The following is a 27,900-nucleotide window of genomic DNA, read 5'->3' on the forward strand; positions in this document are numbered from 1 at the left end:
TAGTTCATTTTCTGGCCTCGGCTTCGCCTCGATTGTAAAACTTGAGTTCAGATCATAAAGAGTTGCACTTTACGCCCTAGTGATGAAATCTACTATTCTTACTACAAATATTTTACTTACTAACTCCACTTTTATTTTTCTGTGAGTCATTTATTGTAATGAGTGTTTTCAATTGTTGACTACTATAAACAGTACTATAAGCCAGGTTGGTCGAGTTGTAACCCATTGACTGCCACCTCTGCATTTCTCATTTAGAGCAATCACACTCAACCCATACCCTCTCCTTTGCAACATTCCCCCTCGTTATCTTCAAAAGTCACCACCCATGCCAACTTATCGTTAGTGGTCCTTTGACTATAGTTTCACTGCAGTTTTAAGTAGGCAACCCTACCCCATGTCAAGGTTGGCCTATTGACAGTTTTAGGGTAAAAAATAACTGAGTTTCAATTGGACCCGTGACAGAGTGCACTGCTGTCTTCTGTCTTATCCACCAACTATAAATGATGTCAAACTGATAGGCTTAATCTCCATCCACTAAAGTAACTTATATTTGATTTCCCCATTTTAACTATTGTAGTATAGAAATTAAAAGAAAAATAAAACTAAAAAACCAATTATAATGAAAACACTTATCAAGCACAACCCTAATGAAAAGTATGTGGTACCTAACTTAAAAAATGTGTCAACTAAAGGTACCACTATATTGTTATTTTAGCTTTGACAATTAAAATTATGTGGAATGAAATGAAGACATAATTAGAACGCACAACAACAGAAAATATTAACAATACTCTAGATTTTATTTGTTGGCAAAAAATATATATAACATTGATACAAATTTAAGCAACAAAAACTATACTACTTATTATTAAAATCACTACGGTATTAAGATAAGCTGTTTTCAATCACATTTTTTATTAGTTTCATAATTTTTTCCTAGGATGTTAGGCACAAGCCCAGGATTGATTTTCACATTACAGTACTTCAGGCTAGACCTATGGGTTGCAGCACTATCACTTAGATAAAATCCATTGGTGATTTGGCGGGATTTGAACCCGGGACTGAAGTACGACACTCTAATCACTAGACCAGCTCGCTCCCCCGCTGGTGGTATTAGTTTCATACTAAATACTATGGTATACACTGGGTGATACATACTTTGAGTAGTGTAGGTAGTGCACTTGAACCCTGCTAAATTATTTACTCATCTTTAGTTACATTCATTCTCAAAAATCAATATAAGTTAACGATGATGGTCTATTGTACTAGGAGATTTTTTTAACCTGTTGGGGATCTGCAGTCTTAATTTATAGAAAGTCATTTTTAAAAATAAATTATTATATTTTAACATTACCATCATAATGAACATTGACTAATCAAAATATAATTCAGAGAATGTATTCTCGTATATTTAGGAATTATTTTTGAAGAGGCGATAGTATAATTTTTTAACCCCTCTATGAGATGAATCTGAGTACTCCTGTTTCAAACTAAAATCATAGTAGAATTTAAAGAGTAAATTTTTGGGAATAGCATACAAACTACATTTAACCTACCATGTTTGTATTTTTTTATGAAAACACATCATAAAATTCATAAAGAGGTTACTTTGAGTGTCAAGCCGTCAAATGTTCTAATACGATTTCATATGTGGTCAAATACATTTCTAAGTTTTAGCATTATCCATCCCATTCATATTCATTTATATTAAACACCAAATACGTCTAAACTTTGTGGATTATGTTATATATGTATTAAGCCTTTGTCCTTTTGTCACTTTCCTAATTACTATTTTAAACTTGCACATATATTAAAGCTATTATTGGGTTTTGACAACTAATAGAACATTAAGCTTTTTGCCTCTTTTCGAACTTGAGCCACATTCCTCCCTTGGGTAAGGGAACAAAGGATCGTGGATCCAGCTTGAGTGGAACATGTGTCTTGGGACTCATCGTGACTATGAAGTTAGCCATGATCCTTGCCACCGAGACCTTTACCTCCATAACTGCGAACCTCATGGCTGAAACATCGTAAATTTCTTAAATACCACGTTTTTGAATGATAAGATAATACGAGTTGTAAATCAAGAATGAAGATAGCCTTGAACAAGTCTGCTTTTCCGCAGTGAGTTAAAATGGTGATTGTGTTTTATAGGTGCATTAACTAGTTGTTTGGTAATTTTCGCTATACAGTAAAATTGGAGACAACTATGCAATGGCTATACTTGGATTTCTAAGAAAACAAACTACTATTAAGTGCTGCACACTTTTCACAAAACAATTTGAAACTGAGACTAAGGCTGGATAACTATTTGGCTGATTATAACTGAGCATATTAAATATTTATTAATTGCAGTTAACTATAAAATAAATGCATTTTTCAGATGTGATTCAACGGTGGTTGTTACTATAAATTTAGAGTAAACAGTGATTGCTTTTATGTGTTTCAAAACGTTACTGAGAGTATAAGCTGAATAAATTAGCAGCTAGTTAAAAGGTGGATGGATGTTAAGAGTATTATTGCTGTATTCAATTTTGAGGATCGTACACATATTGAAAGTAAAATAACTCTAAAATTCAAGTTAAATTACCTTTCTGAAATGTTGGCAGAAACAGCTTTATATTTGTTTAACTTCCCCAGCAAAACCATAAAATTTGGACAAATACTTTGGGAGGAGTTTAAGTTGCCAAATTTCCTAACCTTACACACTGTTGGATTATTGAGTGTCAACTGTACTTTGTATATTGTGTTTGTAAAATAAGTACTCTGTTGTCCCAGCTCACTTGTGGTGTCAACTTACCAATACATATCCTAGGGCCATCGCCGAATGGCAAGAAAGCTGGGTTGGGTTTGAAGTTGTTGCCTTCGAAGCGATCTGGGTTGAATGTTTCCGGGTCTGGGTAGTGCTGAGGGTCAAGGTGCAGACCTGCTACAGGGATGGTGACGATGACTCCCTTCTCTATGACCAGGTCACTGTCAGGTACCTTGTAGGTCTTGGTACACTCTCGCTGCAGCAAGGGTATGATGGGATACATCCTCTGTGACTCTACAAGTCAAAAGTATAAGTTGTAGGTAAAAAATTTGTTAATAGTCAAAAAAATAAAAAATATAGATTAATCTAGTAAAAACATTATTACAGGAAAATCCCGACTAACCGAAAAAGGAGGGATACCGTTTTGGATAACCTAGTTTTCAGTTATTCATTTATTTGTAAACGGATCCACAACTTTTTGTTCAGTACAGTAAATACAAGATTTCTGTGTGACAAGTGACAACTTAGTTAAGTACAAGCAGTTAAAAACGGGAGACAACAAGAACAAGAATTATTCAACTCTAAAGGCTATTTTAGTTCAAGAGATCTACAACAGCTTTTTACCTAATTAATTTCATCCTAAAAATCTACTGTATACACAAAATATATTTTAAAATTAATCTACATACAGTAGTTTTTAGCACTTATTCTTTGTCACAGTAAGTGTAAAACATTAGTGTCGTCTGCTCCATTACATTCTGTTGGGCAAGCTGGGCTAACTACCCACACATTGGTGATCAATTGCAATTGCCTCATTTTCCAATTGATTCGATCTTTTACTGTGGTTTTGGTTAATGCGGCTTTTTGTTTAGTGGGGTGCAGTTTAGCGGTTCAAAAGGGTTTTACAGTACTTTGCTTATGTTTATTCCTGTAAACCATCACTTGACTTTAAACTATTATTTGGACAAAGCATAATAATATTTATAGAATTTTAAATATTTTATAGAACACCTAAAATAATTTTTTTTCTTAAAAAAAGACCACAACTGCCTGTCACTATAGACTAGTTATCTGTGTGGTGATCTAAGACAAAAAGTACAAAGACATACCAGTGATGAGCTCAAGCAGTGATAGATAAGATAATGCATGCAGGTCTCGGTCCAGAAATATCTGGTTTATCATAGCCAGGCTATCACTTAGCTATTGTGCTCAACATACGTCATATTAATAAATAATAATACTATGTAGTCATAAAAAAAATAGTATTTTTGGATTCAGCTCACTGTACATTTTTATATACAGGGTGAGTTTTAATTGTCCCCCCCCATACTTTTTTCTACATTTAAAAAAATATCAATCCCAGACCACTTCCAAACATTGTTGGGTAGTAAGTACTTCGTTTTGACAAGGTGGTCATTTCCGGCCGCCATCTTGGATCCGCCATATTGGATGCAAAATAATTTTTTCAAATGTAAAGGTGGGGTTGTGACCCATTATTCCGAACTAGATTTTTACTCTGATTACAATGCCACAAACCGTTTTTAAAAATCTTGATTCATTCCAAAGTTATGAGGGCTTTTTAAAACTTTATTTTTAGCCCATTTTAACATTGTGCATTTACAAACTAAGGCCATAATCTCAAAATAGTGCTAGATAAAGATAAGTATACACTACCAGTCATTGTTGACCTACTTTCACTTGGTTATGGCTGATGTATTTTTTTCGGCCGCCATCTTGGATCCGCAATTTTGAAATGTGATAAATTATTTTAAATATGAAGGGGGTGTTGTGACCCATCATTTCGAACTACTTTTTTTAAGCTGAACTCAATGCCGCAATTCATTTTTGGTTATCAAGCTTTATTTATGAAATATTGCAATTTTTTGGTTAAAAATGTCAATATTTCAAAATCAAAATATGAAAATGAAAAACGGATCATGGAATTGAGTTTAGCTTAAAAAAGTAGTTCGAAATGATGGGTCACAACACCCCCTTCTATTTAAAATAATTTATCACATTTTAAAATGGCGGATCCAAGATGGCGGCCAAAAAAAATACATCAGCCATAACCAAGTGAAAATAGGTCAACAATGACTGGCAGTGTATACTTATCTTTATCTAGCACTATTTTGAGATTATGGCCTTAGTTTGTAGATGCACAATGTTAAAATGGGCTAAAAAAAAGTTTTAAAAAGTCCTTATAACTTTGGAATGAATCAAAATTTTTACAAACAGTTTGTGGCATTGTAATCAGAGTAAAAATCTAGTTCAGAATAATGGGTCACAACCCCACCTTCACATTTGAAAAAAATATTTTGCATCCAATATGGCGGATCCAAGATGGCGGCCGGAAATGACCACCTTGTCAAAATGAAGTACTTACTACCCAACAATGTTTGGAAGTGGTCTGGGATTGATATTTGAAAAAATGCAGAAAAAAGTATGGGGGGGGGACAATTAAAACTCACCCTGTACATATATCCATATATAAAGCCCAAAGTACCCATGATCTTTTGAGAAAACTACAAGTCACACCCCCATAAACCGTATACTTAAAATGTTGGTAATGACGAGAAACCTTGCTCAAAACTCCATTATTTCATAAATTGCCCTTTAAGGTCGTAATTCCTTTCTAAAGGGAACTTTCCATATACCTAATGTTAAAAATACCTCAGCTGTACTTATTTGTTTGTTATTCTTTCAATTTATTGCCTTATTAAAATCAGTTGTGATTATTTGTTTGTATTACTGTATTCTGTTTTGTTTATTTCAGCTTAACTTAACCAATCAATAGTTTTATTAATACTTATGAAGTCAAACAGGGGTGAAGCCCGTGGGAAACCGCTAGTTATACACACTTACTCTTTTATAGATATAGATTGTAAAATTTGGCAAAGTGGTGAAACACACCTTGTACAACTTGATCCAAGTATGTCATCTCTTTCATGGCCTGGTAGGACCATTGTCCTTTGTGGTTGGATAGCACTGTGTCTATCTGGAAAGAGTAAACTATGTAAGAAACAAGCGAGATTGGAAGCAATAGAGAAAACATCTTTTCCACTACCTACACTAGAAAAACGTATCAGTTGTAATGAAAATTCAGTTTAGAAAAACTATGTTTTTCTCTCTTTCATATCAATCTGTCAATTGCCATCCTTCTTTTACCATTTCCTTAGTAAATTCAGTAGCTTCATGATAAGTTGAAACAAAACTCAGCTGTCCTAGATCGCTTGTGATAAATGACCCTAGCTATAAAAACAGAATTTTAGTCAGTAACAAATCTATCATTTAATTCATTCAACAAGCATCCTCCACTCAATGTCACCTTTTAATATGCTCTCGTATGATGTGTCGGAGTTAAAAACTTAATAATTGAAACTCACCAGAACCTTGAAAATGCCCCAACAAATTTTTTCCCCCTCTCATGTAAAAAAAATAAATTGTTTCAGCAATCTGACACATACTCCCATTAGCTTGTCACCATTTATTTACCATAACAGTGTAACCCTTATTATGGATAAGAGGTGTGATTAACTATGGTATATTATGGGGAAAATTACAAAAGTTGCAATTACTTTTGAACCATTAATTCTTTTTACAGCAATGGGGGTTGTTACATTTTTGTTTAGGAAAATGCTGTAATATACCAAAAAATTTTAAATCCCACAAAATCGTCCAGCCGTTTTTTAACCGGAATTTTTGTTATTTTATGGTGAAAATCATTAAAAATCTAATATTCATGAACCACACACACACGTCAAATATCACTTTGAAAACCACTTTTTTGGGTTCTGGGGGAAACAAAACAGATATATCCTACACTCAAGCTTGAAAATGTTGACAGAAACAAAAATTTGTCGATGTACTTAGGGGAGAAAGTATGTACAAAACAATTTTTTATCAAACAAGTTTTTGGGAGACAGAAGTACTTTAGGTGAGTAATAAAACAAAACATATAATCACAAGTAGGGCCTATAACTCTAAAGAATCCAACATTCGGACAACTTCCAACCTAGCCATTAATCTGTTACTTTTAGGATGAACTCCTCATGACTAACAGACCACAAAATCTAGAAGGGATTCAAACCCAACCCCAAATCAACAGTATAGTGCTGTCTGGTGGCTGATCGCTGGAGAGACGTACTTGTAGACCACTTGTCCATGGATCACACAGTAATGGAAAACCCCAAGTCCAAGCTCAGTATAGTTTTGGCTTGACTCCAAGGTTGCATATCAGAGGCACAGTTGTCAGCTGTGTTTGTTGAGTTATGCTTGTTTGTTATGTTGCTCATGAGGCTGTTTGCTGATGCTGTCTAGCATTCATGATGTCATTGCAACTTTTAGCTTTAAAATAAACCAACATCAATAAGTACATGGCAAATTATAAAAATACGAACAACAATGATCACAGAAATGTATCAATAACAAACATAAAATAAGAACAACAATAATTATATTCTTTTCACACTCACTTCAGGCATGACAAGTCTGCTTGGAATACTTTCTTATACAGTTTTACCCTACTATACCTAGTCAAATTTCCAACCTTGAAACTATTTCCTGTGACCTTGTGCCCATTTAGCTACATATTTTAAAACCTGTTTTCAGTCAACACTGGTTTTGTGTGTGACTGCAGTGATAGGCTGAAATATAATTAAATTATACCTAGGATGAGAAAAAGTGAACAAATAAACAATCATGTTCTTTCATGAGTATTCATTTATAGAAGAATTTTTTTCTTTTATTTTTTCAAAGTTATATTTTGCTTCATTAGTTAATTTCAATGGGCGCAATACAGGAATGATAACATTTAATTATGATTAGTAATTTTCATTCCAATTATTGCAGTTTTGGTCCCCTCTTAGTAAAGTGACAGAGTTGATTTCTTATACGTACGAGATAGTTACCGTGCAGATCTAACATCAGAATTTTACAATTTTAATTTTAGCTAAGCATCTCTCCTTCATGTGTATTCCTACTTAAAGTTATTGTTGTGCCCTTAAATATATTAAATTAAAACCCATTTTGTTAGAGCCACTTCTTTCATTGTATTTAATAACAAAAACCAAAACTTAAAAGTAAACATGAAACAATAATATATCAAACCAGATGACAAGCAAATAAACAAACTATTAATGTAGACCTCAGGACATCTCCCTCTTAAAGTTCTTCTATGAACCTCTTGGCAGGTTTAACAATTCTGGTAGGTCTGTGTATGGTTGAAGAATGATTATGTAGGTTGGATCTTGGTGTATGTGTCTGTCTTGGAGGAAGTGTCTGTGTAAGGGGGTTTTCTTTATCAGGATTTTCTCTTTCTCCAGAGGAGAACATAGGGAATAAGAATTTTGCATTCCTGATATATCTTCCTCCCTTTTTTGTTTCAACGTTATATTTCCTGTTCTCTAACTTCTCCTTGATTACCCCTTCTTCTCTTCGGTCCGATACCCAAACTTTAGCGTTTTCTGGGTAATCCTTGACCTGGGTCACTCTATGTCTTTTATTGAACTGTTGTTCCTGTTTCCTCTTTTCTTCCATTTGTCTAAGTCTATATCTATTGTGATTTGGAATGGCTGGAAGTAGAGTTGCTTTATTCATTGGTAGATTTGTTCTTAAAATCCGTCCCATTAATAGTTGTGATGGGCTATAACCACATTCCTTTGGCGTCGTATTGTATGCCAATAAGCCCAGATGTCTATCCTTACACTTCTTTAATATGTTTTTGAAGATTTTCACACCACTTTCAGCTTGACCATTGCACTGATGATGGTATGGTGAACTAGTTTCCACTGTGAAGTCGTATTCTGATTTGAATAGTTCCCATTCTTCTGATAGAAATTGCACACCTGAGTCTGATCTAATTGACTCGGGGATGCCATGTTTTTCAAACGATGTCTTCATTGATTTAATCAATATTGCCGTTGAACAGTTAGATACCTTATATACATCGATGTATTTGGAATAATAATCCATGAGAATTATGTATTTATCATTGTTGAATTCACAAAAATCTACTCCGATTTTCTGCCAGGGTCTTTCAGGAACCTCTGTAGGAATCATAGGATGGCGAGGAGGCACTCTGTCAGCAATGCATTGCGGGCAATAGGTTACTTTTTGTTCGATGTGATGATTAATTTTGGGCCACCATACTGACATTTTAGCCCTTTCTTTACATCTTTTAATACCTTGATGACCTTGATGAATATTATCTAACATTTCTTTTCTCAAGGATGGAGGAATCACTATTTGATTATTTCTCATAAGTATATCTTCATTGATCGACAATTCTGCTTGATGATCCCAGTATTCTTTTAATCTTTCATTTAATAGGTTCTTATTTTTAGGCCATCCTTGAATTGTAATATCTAACAATTCCTGTAATTCTTCTCTTTGATTTTTTATTATTACATCTAATTTATTAGATGATACTGGGATTGATTGAACTACTGTTCTTACACATGCTTCTGCTTCTTCTGCAAGTTTCTCAATATCTTCCTCTTCAGTTTTGTTGATTGGCGCTCTTGATAACGTGTCGGCAGTTGTTAATTGTTTTCCTGGTACCCACAATATGTCGTACGAATATCTCATTAATCTCATTTTAAATCTCTGAACTCTTAGCGGCAGTTCATCCAAACCCTTACTACTTAAAAGAGGAATCAGAGGTTTATGATCAGTTTGAATTTGAAACTTCAATCCTGTTATAAAATTTTTGAAACGTTCACATGCCCATACTATTGCATAAGCCTCCTTTTCAATTTGTGCATATTTCCGTTGAGTCGGTGTTAAGCTCTTTGATGCGTAGGCCACAGGTTTTAAATGTCCTTGATGTTCTTGCAAAAGTGTTGCACCCAAACCATAAGCTGATGAATCGGCCGAAATTATAGTTCTCCTTTTCAAATTGAATGGTATTAAGGCAGGAGTTGTTTGTAAACTCTTTAAGGCTGTTTTAAATGATTGTTCTTGACTAGGACCCCAAACAAAAGCCCTATCTTTTTTTAGTAGTTCCCTCAGTGGTTGAATGATATCAGCAAGGTTTTCTATGAATTTTCCGACATGATTCAACATCCCTAGAAATCTCCTAACACTTCCCACATCACTGGGTGTGGGGAAATCGATTATTGCTTGTAAGTGTTTGGGATCTGCTTGAATCATACCAGAAGAAATAATGTGACCTAAGAATGAAATCTTTGTTTTTCCTATTTCACACTTGTCATTTAAGGTAACTCCTTCTTTTTCCAATTCTTGTAACACTCGGTCTAGTCTGCTGTCATGCTCGGGTTTACTTTCTCCGGTAATTAAAATATCATCCATATAACACAAAATTCCTGGGATGTCTCCAATAATACTTTTCATCCTGTTATAAAATATTTCCGGGGCTGTTGAAATTCCGAAGGGAAGTCTTTTAAAACAAAATCTACCAAATGGTGTTATAAATGTTGTCAATTTTGAGGAACCCTCATCTAGCGGTATTTGCCAAAACCCCGAATTAGCATCTAATTTTGAATACCATTTGGAATTCCCTAGACATCCAAGTAAGTCCTCAACAGTATTAAAAACGTTATTTTCTCTCTGTAAATGGTTGTTTAAAGCTGAAGGATCAATGCATATTCTTACACTGCCATTAGGTTTAGGTCTTACCACCATTGGATGACACCACTCCGTAGGTCCGCAAACTTCTTCAATGATTCCCGCTTCAACCATTCTTTTAAGTTCATTTTTCACTTTTTCTCTTAATGGAATAGGTATGTTTCTAGGAGTTTTTAACTCCATCGGTACCGCATTTTGTTTCAGTTTAAGTTGAGCTCCTTCCCATGTAGCAAGCAATGTATATAATACGTAAATATTCGGGATTAAGGTATAACCAACGTATTTGTATTAATGATACAGATAATATGCATATTATATACCAATATGAAAATACGGTTTCATCCAAAATAAATTTTGCATAAAATACTGTAAAATGAAGAAACAAAGTGTAAATTTTCACCTAAATGTTGTTTTGAGGGCATAAATTAACTTTCGAGAATGCAGTAAAATAAGTAAAGGTATTGATGATACAGATAATATATGTATTTTATATCAATAGAAAAATACGAAAAAAATTGTAGTGTGTTGTATTTATTTCCCTGCATTTTTTCAACATCCTGTGTAAAATGTATTTGTAACACATACTGTACTATAATATTCATAGATGATGAACAAAATATTCTGCCGCGCGAGATACCCGAGTCTCTGCGTTTTCATAGGTTCGACGATGTTCGCTGATGCATTATGGGAGCAAAACAGCGGGGGTCAGCGGGTCAGCATCCGATCCGCCACCGCCATATTGTTTGTCTTAATGTCTTTGTCTCACAACTCACAACAAACGTTGTCCTAGTGGCTGTGTTTAGAAGTTAAGTAATCCAAAATTCCCTTTTGTTCTACTAGAGCATCTACTTCTGATTTTCAGTGTTACACGTGAAGAATTCGTTGTTTTGTTATTATTTACTTATTAATTAGGTCTATTAGTTACTTTTTACATTATATTCTTTAAGATTTGCGTTACATCTTCGACTTTTTAACTTCAGTGGCGATTCGACTAACTTGAGTTAAGGACTAAGGTAAGTTACACAAATTATTATCGTTAGGCCTATTGTAAGGTATTAAAAAAGAGATTTTAGCATATGTTTTGTTAATAACTCGAATGGTGGTAATCTAATTTAAATACTTTATAAGTGGAAATAGGTTACAAATTAAGTTAGTCTTCCTAACCCCTTAAAAACTCTATGGATGGAGGCTCTTTTAGGGAAAAATTAGGCTGTAGTTTACAAAACTAAGGAAGCCAACTTCAGGAGATAACCTAGACCTAATTCATTGCAATATGTCCTTGGTCTGAACTAATTTAGCTTGGAGACAAGCTAGGCCTAGGTCTACTTAACAAATACCGTAGCTAAACTTATGCCTAAGTTACTTAGAACCTGTCATAAGTTAGCCTAGGCCTAACTTACAGTTAAGACTAAAAATGATGTTAATTGGTAAGTTTATGTTAAAATTCAGGCCTAGTCTTGTAGGCAGATGAATATTTTAAGACCAGAAGGGGGTAACTTAACTTACAGTTCCGAAGAGAACCTGTGATCTGTGAACAGATGGATGACTTAATAATAAATATCTTTGGTAAGTTAAATTAAATGTTTATTCTTCTTCCCAATGTAAACATCAAATTGACCTATGATTTGTTTTGCCTACGTTTCTATCGATATTAACTAGCCTATGAGCATATTTAACCACAAACAAAATATAGCCTGAGACGGTAACTTACTATAGCAAAATATAGCCTAACCTATTTGATGAAAAAGCAACAAAAGAAAACATAAAGTTAGCCTCTTAGGCCTATAACTTAATGTATAAGCTAACTGGGAAAATTAAAGTCAATGCAATATTAAAGTTAGACCTAACTAGGCCTAAACTTAGGCCTAGGCTAGGCCTATGTTAATATTTATAAAAATATTGATAAATCGTTATTGATCTGATAACTTAATAAGATCGCAGGTTCTCTGCGGAACTGTAACCCCAGAAGGCTGCAGCTTTATAATGAGGCCTACGTCCTTCAAAACTATCGAAAGGAAATGTCCAACAAATAACTTAAGGTGCCGCATTTGCGATCAGTAGGTTATGGTTAGGTTAGGTTTAGCTACCGGTATGTTTTTTTTTGTTTACGATTAACTTAGGTCTAACTTATGAAACAACATCGCAGCTACGTTTAGTAATTAATAAACTTGAACGAAAGTTTGCATAAGTCAAGAGTAATTTTTATCAAGGCTTGGCACATAATAGCCTAAGGTACGATTTATTTATAGATGGCACTTTGAAGGGTAACAACGCTATCAAAATGTATATCAAATATGCCTATGACATCACAGCTGTCTTTCTAAGATCTAGGGATGAAAGTTTTAACTTACCCAGTACCGCGGTTAAAAATGGGCCCTGGTCCAGGGGCGCAAGAGTTTTTCTTGTTTTGTTGGGTGCGCTAGTAACAGACACTAATTGGAAAATATCTGAAACCTCCTCACTTCGTCTTCCACTCATGACTCATCACTGCCACTGTTTGCATATTAGGCTTATCATTAACTATACTTAATCGTCTGTCTTTATTTGTAGGCTAGGCCTATTAATTTGTTATGTCCTTTTTTCATTATACTCAATGTCAGTTGCTTTTGTCAAATGGCGAGAAACTTATTACAGTATCAATTTGTTAGCAAGTAAAGATACTGGCCGTGTTTTTGCTTATGATTTTATTTACGTTTGAAGAATGTTATTTTACGTTGGAATATCACACCCTTTTTCTGTGAAATGAGCAAAAAACCAAGTGGCAGTGAGTTTAGAAATAGGGCGACATAAAAGATTCGTACGGTAAAAGTGTTACAAAAAGTTCCTAAAATAAGTAGGCTAGCCTAGTTTTTACGGTCATTAAAATCATTTAGGCCTAAATGATGATGTGTACAGAAAGTGATGTAGGTAAATCTGAAAATGAACTTTGATGATGTTAAGTTATTGACGAGTTGGCCGAAAAAAAATGTAGAAATACCCCCGCCGCAGCAAACCTGCAGACTTAGCGAATTTCCATCTGCCTGATTGGATTTAAACTAAAAAGTCTCCTTAAAAATATCACATTTATTCCCTATTTAAACAGAATTAGTTTAATGAGTACTTAGGTTTGCTGCAACAGGGAGGGTAGAAAAGTTTTTTTTAAATGTAAAATATTAAAAGGTACTGTGGTTTATTAAGCCATTTTACGGTATTGACTTTTTGGAGTTTTAAATGTTTGCAATTATAACTTATATAAATTAAAACTATGTTTTAATTCACACTTTTTTACAACTAAACCAATTTTACTTTTAAGAACGCACCATTGGAATTATAAGTGTGTACGGTATGTAAGTAACAGTTAAACTTTAATTGATGGTTTACGTTTTTAGTTACTAAGCGGGTAATTCAATTAACAATCAAAAGTAAACACAATGAGTCTTCTTATATTTGTTAGGCCTATATTGCAGATGCGCGAGCAACTCATAAAATGTCTATATTCATTTTATAATTCAAATCAATGTCGGCAGGGTGGGGGGGGGGGCTATGAGCGCAACTATGACTTGGCCCCATAGGTAGCGTATCACATAACTGACCGCGGGCCTGAACTTACCCCCGAGTGTAGATATAACTTAACCTAAAAATACAGAGGAGTGTGACGGCTGGGACTGAACCTGCTAAGGGAAAAACTTAAGAATTGAACTCACAGTCAACTGTGTATAAAATATAATTTGCCCGTTGATTTTCAGTGGCGTAACAGAAGGGCCCGCAATGCGGGGTGCCCGGGAGCTGGGGGGGGAGCGGTGGGCAGAGAGACCCACTAATTTGTTTAGGGTACCACTCTTTTTATGATTAATCTGTTTGATCATTGTATCAGTGGTCCTAAAATAGCTCTGGGGGGAGGGGGAGGGCGATTCACTATGTTGAATCGGTGGTCTAAAAATAACTCATAAGAGGGGGGCCCAAAAAATAAGTTTACAGGGGGGCCCGTAAAGATTTGTTACGCCACTGTTGATTTTGTTGTGCTAAATAATGTATGGAATCTCGAACGTTTCTTTTTCTAAATGCTGGGCCCAAATACACTACTTTACTTCTTTGCATTTGCCCGATTTTGAGCAACATGTAGGCTAGGCCTACACTAGTTTATTATAAATGAAGGTCCTATAATCTAAGCTTCTTACAAACAGATTTGTAAACTTAAACTTTTCTGCCATCCTTGTTGAAAATAATAACATACCGTACCTTTAAACAAAAAAGCTTTTTATAAAACACCAGACTTGTTAAACTAATATAATAGTAATAGAGGTTGAAGAGTTAAGCATTTTTATAATGTGTTTCAGGTCAGTTATCTTCGCACGGTTGGCAGGGCCAGTGTTGAGGACTCAACAAGACGGATCCTTGTAAGACTATTCAAAAATGAGCTTGCGAGAGAATTTAGTTGGGAAGGAAGAGGAGGAAAGAAGTGGAGTCTGCAGAACTCTGCACTGGTGCAGTTGATTTGCCGTAAGTTTTTAACATTTGGTTTATAATGTTACTTTTATTTATTCTTTCAATGATAGGCCTATATTTGACATTTATTTATTTTTCTATAAAGTCAACTCAACCAAAGTAAGTAATTTATTTTTTAACCCTGTTTTTACCATCATAAGTTTTATTATTTAACTAATAATTGGTATGTACATATACGTCATACAGTAGCCTACATTTACTTCATACCCCCACTTGAAAATGCCATTCTGGCGAAACATCTTGTTATTCTTTACATACATTTTTAGCAGTATGGCGTAAAGTTACGTAACAATTATTAGTCAATAAAAAGGTTCAGGGGCTAGATCAATGGATTTTAATTATATTAATTTATCATCTTATAATTAATTATCATAGGCTATATGATATTAATTTATGATGTTACACACATTTTTTGTCTGTAGAATGTACCGTACCTATCCTTTTTTTCTGCACTGTACTCTTTAAACCTCTTCAATCCTTTGATTTCTTGATTGCAACTTGTTAGTTTAGCTCAAAAAGAAACGATTTTGCTTAATTCAGTGCGGCAGGCATTCCAACAGGCGCTCGCCAATGGCGGCGAAGCCCCGGCGCGGTGCCGTACCAACAGCAAACGCAATTGGCATTCAAATATTTCAATCTGACCAAAAATAAAAGAGCAGCGGCGATTGTACTACGATACCCCGAGATTGAACGTAGTTCCCTAAAACACCCAAAGGTAGCAGCACTGCCTGGATCAGTAGTCAGTGGCTTTGTAATATGGCTTGAAGAGAGAAAATCCCCAAAACCGGTACAAAAGCATTGTCAGACGGGATTTTACGGGAAATTTTAGTACCAACCTACACCAAAATAAAGCTTACATTCTAAGCTACGGGCTAGCAACGATTTTAACGTTCCCCGGCAATGGCTGAGCGCATACTGAACTAATGTAGTGGGGGTTGCGCAACTACATCAATTGATGTAGGCCGCTCGTGTCGCGACTACATCAATTGATGTAGTCGGCACTAAACGTGTTAAAAAAATGTTAAAAATGAAAACGTTAAAAATGAAAACGTTAAAAATGAATTAATCTAAGTTTTACCATCAAGAAAACAAAGGATTGATTACCAAAAGATATGTTGCTCTAAGCGTGAATCTTGTGCGTACCCTAATATTACCTTATACACAGGAATACAGACATTGACACAAGTGTGAATTTTGTTTCAGGTGTAGTTCGTCAACAACACCCGTCCTCATTCGATCTCACAACGTTTGAGAAAAAAACCAGCGAATGGTTACGCCAAGCAGGAACAAGGATTTATGTCAAAAATAAAAATTTAGGCCTACCGCAGATGATCAATTAAATAGTTTTTTCTTGACATTTCTTCATTGTTTCATTAATATGTTCCTTTAAAAAGTGTGTTAATAAACAACAGAAACAATTTTATAAAAACAACTTTTATACTTGAATGTATTAGGGTACTTGTGATTACATCTGAACAAATATTTTTACTCATTTTTTGTATTTTTGTGCAATTATTTTTTGTTTTTTTATTGTGCAAGTATTTTTTGTGCACAATTTAGAATAGGTCTAAAGAGTTACTTCAAAATCTATTATTATTTGTTGAGCCTAGCCTTCTTGTTTACTCACATTAAATAAACAACAGGGAAAATGGGAAACTAAAAAAACAACATTTTCATGTAAGAATAAGATTCAGTTAAAAAAAACTAGAAATTATTCATCAGTTGTGAGAAGTGAGTTAGTATTTTTTTTTACACTTTCAGTTGTTATAATCATACTGTATTATTATTATTAATAATAAGTTATTTTTCTAAACTATTTCAACTTAATCTTCTTAACATTCAAGCTAGTTATTACTATTAATTATTATCAGCTGAATAATGCTTGGTAATATAAACACTAATGTAATAATTAACATTATTATTTACTTTTTTAGTGCAAATAAATGCACTATCCAAAATGCTTGTTAAGTGGTACCTATTCTCAACAAGGTAATTTAATAAGTTTTTCTCAAATAATCTTCAATGTACGATAATTAAAAAAATTTAAAGCTGTCTTGGTCTAATATTTGTTAAGGTAGTTGCCATATTCTTTATCTTCCCTACTTCATTAAAACACATATTCTTTAAAGGTAAAATCATTTGTTTTTTTGTGGCTGCTACAATTTTTAAAGAAGTCTACAAAAATTGCATAATTCTCTCATATGCTAGTGTGTGATAGCTAGCCTACACCAACAATATAACATTACATTTTGCATACTGTATTGTAATGATGTAGTAACTGTAATAGGTGCTCTTTCCCCTTCTAGACTTTCACTAGGGCCCATCTGGTTCACCTTAGGAGCCTCGGATGTGATCCGTACCCCGAGGTCCTACGGGCCTGCTTCAGATGAAACTACTGAACAGCAGTAGGTTGTCCCTAAACTAGATCAATTGTATTTACCTGACAAATCACAAAACACATATTTCTAATGAAGACTTAAAATATTGTTTTACCATCATACAACACACCAACCCTCATGACACATAGTTCACCTCCCATAACAAATGCCTTCAAAGAAAACTGTTAGTAAAAATCAATGTATATAATTTTATATATTGATTTTTATGACAATTGTATTTTGAGCCACTTTATTAATATGGCATCAAATATGTATCATCTATGTATAAAATATGTATTTTATACATTTAAGGTATGCATCAATTTCTATCAAAATTTACAGATTATATACAGATGTATAATATGTATCATATCTGTAGTTGGATCCTTATACAATATGCAAATAATACATATTTAGGTGGGACATATTTACAGATACAATCTGTATTGTATACATTTCTATACAGATTGTATACAAAAGCTATACCATGCCGGTAGGTAAATTATACGTATTATATACATATTTGTGCTACTTGGGTTTCTTCATCTTACCAATCCCATTAAATAAACTTGGATATTTATTCTTGATCTTCTGTAGGTCTGTGTTGATATTCTGGTTGCTACAATATTCACTTGACTGAATGTCATTTTTAACTCCTCTGATGACCCTTAAGAACCCTAGGGCTGAGATGCATGGTTTCCCAATCAATGCTTCCTCTTGACCATCGATCACATATATTGTTTGACGAGTTGTTTTATTCTTATACTGAATTACACCTTCAAATTTACCTAAAACTGTTAAATACTTCCCCCCAGGTGTTTTTAAAACAATGTTTGATTTAGTCAATAATTTGTTTCTAGCCATTCTTGGAGGCACAATCGTCACGTCGGCTCCACTGTCAATCTTGAAACGTTCCAATTTCCCATCAAGTTTTACATCAATTTCAAATTCATTCTGTTTATTGTAGTTCCTTGTTGTCGCTCTTATTTTCTTAACTTCAGCTCTGTTAATGTAATACCCGTCCTCGCTTCTATTATCCTGTTCCAATCTGTTCTCGGTATTTTCCTGAATTTGATTCAGGGTTGGGTTTCTGTATTTATTGTTCTGATTTCTGTATTTATTATTCTGTCTCTTTTTACAACATCGGCTGAAGTGTCCTTGCAATCCACAGTAGTAGCATTCAATATTCTGAGCAGGACATTCCTCCTTAGGATGCCTCTGTCCTCCACAGTAAAAACAATTAGAAGTATTTTGTCTTATGTTTTGTTTCAAGTTCGGATGTTTTTTCACTTGGTCTATTTCTGCAAAATCTTGTTCTCTTGATCTGTTAACAGTAATTTGTTGGTTATTTATAATTTCACTTTGTTTCAATCTATTTATTGTTTCATGCAAGGTTAGGTCAGCCATCAGTTGAAGTTCCTTAGATAACTTTGAATCTGTTATTCCAACAATGAGTTTATCCCTAATAAGGCTGTCTTTCATGTCTTTGTAATCACATGAAGAAGCTAATTTATGTACATCTGTTATAAAATCGGATATCGGTTCATTTTGCTTTTGTACTCGTTGATTGAATTTCGCTCTCTCATAGGTCAAATTCACCCTTGGTGTAAAATACTTATTAAGTTTTTCCACCACTTTATCATATGTCTTTTCATCTTCTTCTGTTACTCCTGCTGCTATTAATACATTTTCTGCATTATCACCCATGGATATTATAAGGAAATTTACTTGCTTTTCTCCATCTATTTGATCTAAATTGGTAGCATTTCTGTACCTATTGAACTTTTTTAACCATGGGCCCCAATCCTCTGGTTTAAAGGAGTATTTATCAATGAAGCCCAATGTTGCTGAATGTTGTGTCATTTTAGATGTTTGTCTTCTTACTGTTATATCTGAGTTTTCTGAGTCTGACATTGTAATGCAGCATATATATTAGACACCCTGTTACTCAATTTATTGGGTCTTTACCGCTGCCACCATGTTGTGCCCTTAAATATATTAAATTAAAACCCATTTTGTTAGAGCCACTTCTTTCATTGTATTTAATAACAAAAACCAAAACTTAAAAGTAAACATGAAACAATAATATATCAAACCAGATGACAAGCAAATAAACAAACTATTAATGTAGACCTCAGGACAGTTATCTTCTAACAGCCCTCATGTTTGGGAGAATTATACAAAGAGAATTAAATTTGTATCGGTACAAAATATTGTTCAAAGAGGACGTACAGAGGTGCAAGTTTTCAAGAGAATCTTTGCCATTGAGCATGGAGTGTCTGTGGTGAAATGGTCTGTAAATCTAATTAAAATACCCCCGCCGCAGCAAACCTGCAGACTAAACAAACTTTGTTTACCAGGCTGAAATTCCACTAAATTATTCCCTTATAATTGTCAGATTTATTTGCTATTTAAATATTATAAATTTTAATGAATACTTAGGTTTGCTGCTACATGGAAGGTAATAAGGTGTAGCCTACATGTTTGTTATTGAAATGTTGATAGCTTAGTATGAAGTAAACAAATTTTCCAAATTTCATTAAAATATGTCCATTGACAAGCAAGCTACAACAGTTTATTTATTCTTCACTAAAATAACATGGTAATTTTAAATTTACACTTTTTTGGAATTGTTTCCATATATATATATATATATATATATATATGAATTTGAACGGATGGTGTTTTTGGCCTCTGGGGGCCTCAAAGAAAAAGTAAATCGGTCCCGGGTCCAGGTCTTACCATGAGACCTATAGTAATACTGTAGCATTTCCTATATCGGCAATTCGCTAAAAGCTACTGAACTTTCTCAGGATCGATATAGGTTGAGGTCTATCTTGTATAGCATGTGAAAAATTGAAATGAAATGAAATGAAATGTGTTTATTGTCTTATGAATTTATACAAATTATTGACAATGTCCGAAAAACTGCTAAAACTAGCATAGTCAGTTAATGAATACAATATTTACAAGAATACTACACACAAGGAGACATGTTACAATACATACTTTAATATTACAACCAAATAATCTTATTGTTCAGAAAAATGCAAGGCCTTTAGAATAATGAAAGTTATTAAACCCCATAACCAACCAAATCCAACAGTAATTTGATAAATTTGCTAGCTCTACTTAAAAATTAATAAAAGGCATTTCAAAAAAATCTTTTAGAGAATAAAAAGGGTTGTTCAAAAGCCATTTGTAGAATTTAGATTTAAAAGTTTTATTATGATATTTTGTTATTAAATGTATTAGCTTGTTGTATATTTTTAGTGAGATTACAATATGACTTTTAAGAGTTTTAGACAGTCTAAAAAAATCGATGGTAGCAACGTTTTTATTCCTTGTATTATGAACATGAGAATTTTGTTTGATAAGGTTGGGATTTTGTAGAATATATGATACAGAGTCAAATATATAAATGTTAATTACTGTTGGAATTTGTAGCTGAATGAACAGGGGTTTACAGTGTTCCTGTTGGGGTTCACAAGATATTATTCTAACTAACTTCTTTTGTAAGACTAAAATTTCCTCTATCCTACTGCAATTTCCGTAAAAGATAATATTGTATCTGAAAATGGATTGGAAATAAGCAAAGTAGGCTGTTTTAATATAATTTTGATCTATACAATGTATTAGTTTAGTTATAAGACAAATTACCCTTGAAAGCTTAGAACTTATGTAATCTATATGATCTCCCCAAGAAAGGGTCTTATCCAGATAAATACCAAGAAATTTAACATTGTCTACATAACCATCCAACATATTTGATTCACAGGGTCTAAGGCTAAAAACAATTTTTTGAGTTTTATCTTTGTTTAAGAGGAAGCCATTTGATTCAAACCAAACAGAAGCTTCATTGATTGAGTTTTGAGCTAACTCTTGAAGTTGTTTAAGATCGGGATTAATATTTAAAAATGTTGTATCATCTGCATACAAATAAGTTTTACTGGTTATACATTCTGGGAGGTCGTTAATACAAATTAAAAATAATAGAGGACCTAGAACAGATCCCTGAGGCACGCCATATTTCATTTTTAATTCTTGGGACCATTCTCCATCAATATTGACTTTTTGTATTCTATTGTTTAAGTATGATTTGAAAAAAGAAAGTGGAGATCCGTTGATACCATAAAAACTTAATTTCATTATTAGGTCATCATGGTCGACACAATCGAAAGCCCTACTCAGGTCGCAGAAAGTGGCCTGAGCAAGTGACTTCCTCTCAAAGACCATTAGTACCTCATTAATCAATTTATCTATTGCGTCTGATGTACACTTGCCCTTTCTAAATCCAAATTGTGATACACTTAAAAAGTTGTTTCTTTCAAAAAAAAGAATTCAGCTGGTCAAAAACCATGATTTCAAACAATTTTGATACTACAGGAATGATTGATATTGGGCGATAACTTTCTGGAATATCTTTTTTACCTTTTTTAAAAATGGGACAGACTCTGGTGACCTTTAATTCATCTGGAAAGACACCCTCAAGGAGACAGAGATTAAAGCAGTGGGATAGAGGTTCAGCTAGATTACCAATAATCTGTTTAAGCAAACTATTAGACATGAGATAAACATCATTACTGCTAGAGTTTTTTAGTTTTTTTTGTGGCTTTTATTAGATCATTAGGTGTGATAAAATTCCAGAAAAAAGGTACAGGAGTAATGGAAGAATTATTAACTAAATCTTTTGAACTGTAAGCATTACTAACAATTTTCATTTTTATGTTTTCAATTGATTCAATGAAAAAGGTATTGAAAACATCAGGAGATATTTTGGGTTTTTTTGTATTGATTAAAGAATTGCTACTGTTTTTAATGATTTGCCAGGCAGTTTTACATTTGTTATTACTTTTTTCTATGAGATTTGTGTTATATTCTATTTTGGCCTTCTTAATTGAATGCTTATATTGATTTTTTAACCCATTATATGCTTGTTTTGTTTCATTTGAAACACTTTGACTATTTTTTACTATTTTATCTAGAAAAATTAATCTTTCTTTCATAACTCTTAACTCACTATTATACCAAGCATTACAATTATTTTTTTTCGAATTTTCAGTTTGAATTTTTATTACTTTAGAAAAATAAGAAATGTTATCTTTTAAAACTTTGAAAAAAACTCTGAACGTATCTTCTGCTGTTGAATTTATACAATTAAGCACTTGTATCCAATCATAAGTACCAAGCTTTTCTACTAATAAACCAACCGAATCTTTTTTCAAAATTACTTTAGAAAACGAGTTTAAAGCAGCATATTGATTAACACAATCCTTATCCAAATTCAAAGTCAAATTAATTAGAAGACCATTATGGTCAGAGAAGGGGAAATCAAATACTTTACAGCTTATATTTGCGTTTTTACTACAATTTGTTAATACATTGTCCAGGCAATTGTTGCCTCGAGTGGGGGAGTGATTTAAGAAGTGAAAATTGTGCTGGCGTAGTATATTAAGAAATTGTTTAGAGAGGTAGTTGTTCTGAGTCAAGTCAAAACTTTTATTAAAGTCTCCTCCGATGATTGAAACATAATTAGTCCAACGAGAGAGATGAGTTAATAATTTATCAAAATTTTCAAGAAAAACCACAGGGTTGCCCGAAGGTGAGTGGTAGACAGAGACGAAAATTAATTTAAACAGAGAAACAATGAATAAACAGAGATTCAACTTTGATAACAAAGTCAACCTAGTTAACTTAGGCCCACCTCTTTCTGCAGCCTTTGTTGGATATCCAAGTGTAAAGCCAGCTGGTACAATGTTAGACTAATGGAAGAGGAAGTAGATTCCGACCCAGCTATCAGGAAAATAACACTGTTGGCACAGACGGTATCATCTGTGAACACTGAACAGGAGTTTGTTAAAAGCTGTACTTATCTTGATCATTAAGAGCTCCATAGTAAAAAAGATTATAAATTTTTGAATTTCGGTTTAGTAAGAAAATGTAACCATTTTATTGAAGGAAAAGTATCTAAGACAATCCACGCCACGCCAGGCAGACAAATGTATTAGTTTTATTTTAGAAGTTAGTGTGTACCATTGTGAGGAATGTTTGAATGTCCCTGATATAATGAAATGAGGTTCAAAATTAGTTGAACAATTAAAATGGTAGTTCAGTGTTTACACTTACAACATCAGCGTCTGCATTTTCCTATCACCAAGGTCTTAATTAGCTTGCCTCTGTGACTTTTACCATATATTGATACTTCAGGGTTTATAAGCCACCACACAGATTAGTATTAGTAAGTTTATGGTGACGGAATGTCATGGGTAAGCTGTGGGAGTAACTAACTATTATATTTTATGGGGGAAATCACAAATATTGCAATAACTTTTGAACCATAATGTTTACAGCAAAAGGTTTTATCATTTTGTTTGTAGTTAAAAGGACTATAACAGCAAATTTTGATCAAAATCGCGCAAACCGTGTTTTTAAAAATTTGGTTTTACCATTATTTTAAGGGTTTTTTGCAAGGGGGTTGAGAAAATTGTCCTTAAAACAAAATTTCTAAAGAATGAAAAAGAACGCCTAGATATACTATGGCACACCAACTTTCATCAAATCGGACTACAAGTGTGGCCTGAAGCTCTGTAAACACATCCACACACACATACACAAACATCACTTCGAAAACCACTTTTTTGGGTTCAGGGGGACCCAAAACAGATATATCCATCCAAAACTAAAAAAAAAACATTTGGACAAAAAAATAATACTTTAATCATAATGTGTAGGAGAGAATAAAGTAAAAAGAATTGAGTTGTTTTGAGCCTCTGGCTGTTTTCTGTTGTCAATTAAAGATTTCAGTTAACTAAAATCATGTCATGTCATCAAAATATGTCATGTTATTGTAAAATATATCATCTTTTACAATACAAAAATATTATCATAGCATCAACAACTGAGAAGAAAAATATATTTTTAGCTAACGACTCAGCGATCTAACAATTAATGGTTCATGGAACCAACAAATAAAAGGTTGGCTACGTAGATGAGATGTCTACTCTGGTATCTTGAATTCAATGGTAAAATCAAGCTGTATATTATACAATTAGCTGTTAAAGTACTTACACTTGACATTCGTGGCGAGTGGTTTTTCATGGTCGCCCGAGTATTTCATTTGTTCCAGTATCACTTCGTCATCTTCTGTTGTGTCATTGGTCATCAGTACGGAGTGACTCAGTTCTCCTTTGTCCTCCTGTTCCTTCAGGGTCAGCAAAAGCTGTAAATAGTCGTTTCTCTTGAGGTTGTTTTCTTTGCGGTACTTGGCCGCTTCACTTATCAAGCCCTTAAAGTAATCTACATTTCTCTTTGCCATGAAAGGGCGAATATTCAAGCTTTCTGCTAGTTTAGGGAACGTAAAGCCGACTAAAATTTTCACCAAGGACCACGCAGAAGGTTGAAAAACACTTTGCACAATCGACTTAAAGTCGTTGAACTCGGGTGAGTTTGGCTCAAACTGGATTCCAAAAGCACAACTGGCAATCACATCAGCTGTGTATTCAAAGAGGAAATCTTTGCAATTCAACTCAGGATTTTCTTTTGAAATCTGCTCGTCAATTCTTGAGATCATGTTTCCTCCACATTGAGTCACCTGATCGAACATTCCCTTCAGTTTACCAGTAGTGAACGTCGGGGTGAGTTTGTATCGCATCTCTCGCCACATTTGTCCTCTCATGCCAAACAGGTTGTTAGTTATCGGATCATTTTTGTTCTCGGGCTGCCCTCTGTCTTGGAAATGATTGAAGTCCTTCACCATAATCTGATTGATCAAATCCAAATCTCTGACCATCAGCATTGGTTTTGTAAGCTGGATAAACCCAAAGTACTTTTCTCCTTGAAACTGGTTGTACCACTCTTTTACAGTTTCGGATTGTGTCTGTTTCCCTGTGATCTGGTTCATGATCAGTCCTCCTTTTTTTAGATTTGGCACTCCTCTTTTGTCCCAGTAACCATAGTTGATATTTAAATAGAAGTAAATCACAAGTAAAATGAAGATAACAAACACCAAGAGGTCTATCCAGTAAGTCTCAGTGAGAAACCCCATGATTTTGGACGAGGGAGAGTATTGCTGATAAATAGCTGCAAATAAAAGACATTTTCAATATTCAAACCGAATTATGGTAGCTAGCTGTAAACTGCAGGAAATAACAAAATCAGAAAATAAACAATTTTACCAACAGGATACTATATAACTGTCTCCTAGTGCCATGGTACAACATGTAATTATCACATCTTGATCCTAATTAATTAAGGCCTCCCTTAAAATAGATCTGATATAATTGTCAATTTACCTCTAGGAGTTTTCCTAGTACAGAATTTTCCACGTGAAAGAAATTATAGATGCACTTTTAGACTGTACATATTTCTTTTAACAAATAGCTATTTTAAGGCTTCTCTTTCAAATTTCAAAATCAAAACTTGTCAGTGGATAGTTCCAAGTTCCAAATATTTATTGAAAAGGATTAAATGTATTTCAGTACTCAAGATGGCAGTCTCTTTGCAAAATAGTAAATAATTTACAATTCAATTTAATACTGTAATTAATAAACTTCTTTCATGTATCTAACAATCACATGCTGTAACATGCTGTTAATTTTTTTTCACCACACTATGATGTTTTTGGCTGTATTACTTACGGTGGCTGAAAGTTACGTTTTGCTGGCCATGCCAGCTGTCATCGTAATTTGGGGACCGAGCAGGTTCCGCAAAATCAGCTGTCCGCTTACTTACTTAAAACGGATGAATGCATTTTAAATACACAATCAAAATCCATAGCATTGCAAAATAGAATTCTGTTATTGTCACCCTTGCCTAGCAACTATTTATTTTTATTTTTGCTGATTCCTCAAATTATTTCTTCACATAACCTTAAAGTTGTAGATGTGTTGACTATTAGTGTGCATTATTATAGTGGTGAATAGTGGTAATAGGGTATAGTGTGGTGAAAAATAGCGTTCGTACTACGAACCGAAATGGTTTTGCAGCTCTCGATCGATTTAAGTTCTCGATTTCGTCTCGAACTTAAAAACTATCTCGAGCCGGCAAAACCTCATTTTCGGCCCTAGGTAAGAAATGTACTATTAAACATTATAAATAGTTTCCGATTTTATCAATTTCATAAATTATTGATAAGATGACAACCCCTTACATAAAGTTTACTTCTGATGACCATCATATTTCATAACTAACTTTGACATTGAAAGTGGCAATCATCCTTTTGTAAAAAAACAAAATTAAGTGCCACAACCATTTCACCTTCAAGCTTTGACTAAAGAGTCTAGTACAAAATAGGTTGTTTAAATTTTGTGACAGGTCTTTAGTTATTGATGGAAACTGCAATATCATATGTCATATCACAGTAAAGATGTCAAGTTGCAATTCTGTACTAATTTAAAGATCAAAATCCGAACCAATAATTATTTAAACAGTCTGTAATTTACTGGATCACAACGTTTAAGGGTATAGATAGGAATGACTGGTTCAGACAACTAAATATTTTGGCCAATTTGGAGGATTTACATTTTTGGGAATGTTATTTTCTGACAGATTTAAGTACTAAAAAAAACACAAAATCTCATAAATTTATTTGGATACACTATAACAAAATTTTTACCGTAGATTAAATTTTACGTAATTTATTAGATGAAAAGTGGTCTTCCACTAGAATCTATATTTTAATAGTCCTGAAATGGTTATTTCTATTAAATACAAAGCCCTTAAAGCAAAAACAAAATTTATTTTATTTTTAGCTTTTTATTCTTTTGTCCAGCTTTGTCAAGAGAATCTTTAACGGGTCATTTGATAGAAAGGAGGGGGGTTAATACAATTTTAAAATTTTAAATAATTTGCGTTCATTCACTGGTGTAATGATTTATGTGTGATAAACTATATCTATCAAAATTCTGTTTTAACATAATAACATAATACGTTAAGTTTTATCCCTGGGAAGTACAAGAGAATACTGAAAAGACGTTGAAACTATTCTTAAGATTGTAGCTTAATATTTTACTTTCCCCTTCCCCATGTTGGATGTAAGTGAAAACTACTTAAACGGTCATTCACTGGTCCCCTCACCCTACTCCGAATTAAACTGAAGTCTAAATGGATACAAATATTCACTATTGAATCCACTTCTGAATTGGATTACACATTAACACAGTAAATCTTCCAAAACATTTCTGATCTGAATTATCCTCTTATATTTAAATCTTCAACCACTTATTTTGAGTGAGTTAAAAAAGCAATAGTAATTTAACTAAATTTCAAACTACACAAACTATTTCAAAAAAGATTTATTTCCACTGTAAGCCTTTAATACTAAATCACTAGACACTTACCGTGTGTGATGAAATCAAGAAGCACACAATCACATTATAAACACTCAGGCTGGATTGATGCAGATAAGTGTTGCGAAATATCTCTGCCCAGTCTGAAGAGTGCAGACTGGCTATAGTGACTGTCAAATTTCCTCATCTCACACCACACTCCAACCAAGGACAGCCACGCCTCCTCAACATTGAGAGCTGCAGTGGGAAGTAATGTAAACAAACAGCATAGCAAATATACATAGTGTGTTGGTCATCAAAATAAATACACTTAATTTGCCAATAACAAATACTGTAAATGTATTTATACGCAAATGTTTGCTGTTAAACACGGCATTAGCACAATTCATGGCAAAAGTAAAATAGTAAAAAAATT

The 27,900-nt window shown here is 33.6% G+C and overlaps 1 protein-coding gene and 1 long non-coding RNA gene across 2 annotated transcripts; one reads left to right on the forward strand and one right to left on the reverse strand.

Moving 5' to 3' along the window:
* Positions 1-776: 776 nt before the first annotated feature.
* Positions 777-27,669, reverse strand: LOC128993805 (cytochrome P450 6a2-like). The gene is made up of 6 exons (XM_054417821.1): positions 27,537-27,669; positions 24,268-25,278; positions 22,904-23,040; positions 5,663-5,747; positions 2,801-3,046; positions 777-2,020 (listed from the first exon to the last, which is right to left on the reverse strand). Exons 2-6 carry the CDS (start codon positions 25,241-25,243, stop codon positions 1,848-1,850), a joined length of 1,617 nt encoding a protein of 538 aa, XP_054273796.1. The 5' UTR covers positions 25,244-25,278; positions 27,537-27,669; the 3' UTR covers positions 777-1,847.
* On the forward strand, positions 11,114-16,181 carry LOC128993806 (uncharacterized). Its single transcript, XR_008490826.1, has 3 exons — positions 11,114-11,349; positions 14,653-14,815; positions 16,025-16,181. It is a non-coding gene; the product is annotated as an uncharacterized LOC128993806 (long non-coding RNA).
* Positions 27,670-27,900: the final 231 nt, after the last annotated feature.

The sequence above is a fragment of the Macrosteles quadrilineatus genome, unplaced genomic scaffold (assembly GCF_028750875.1).
Source record: "Macrosteles quadrilineatus isolate MER2022 unplaced genomic scaffold, UCM_ALF_1.0 Scaffold_5__1_contigs__length_97177068, whole genome shotgun sequence".
NCBI classification, from domain to species: domain Eukaryota; kingdom Metazoa; phylum Arthropoda; class Insecta; order Hemiptera; family Cicadellidae; genus Macrosteles; species Macrosteles quadrilineatus.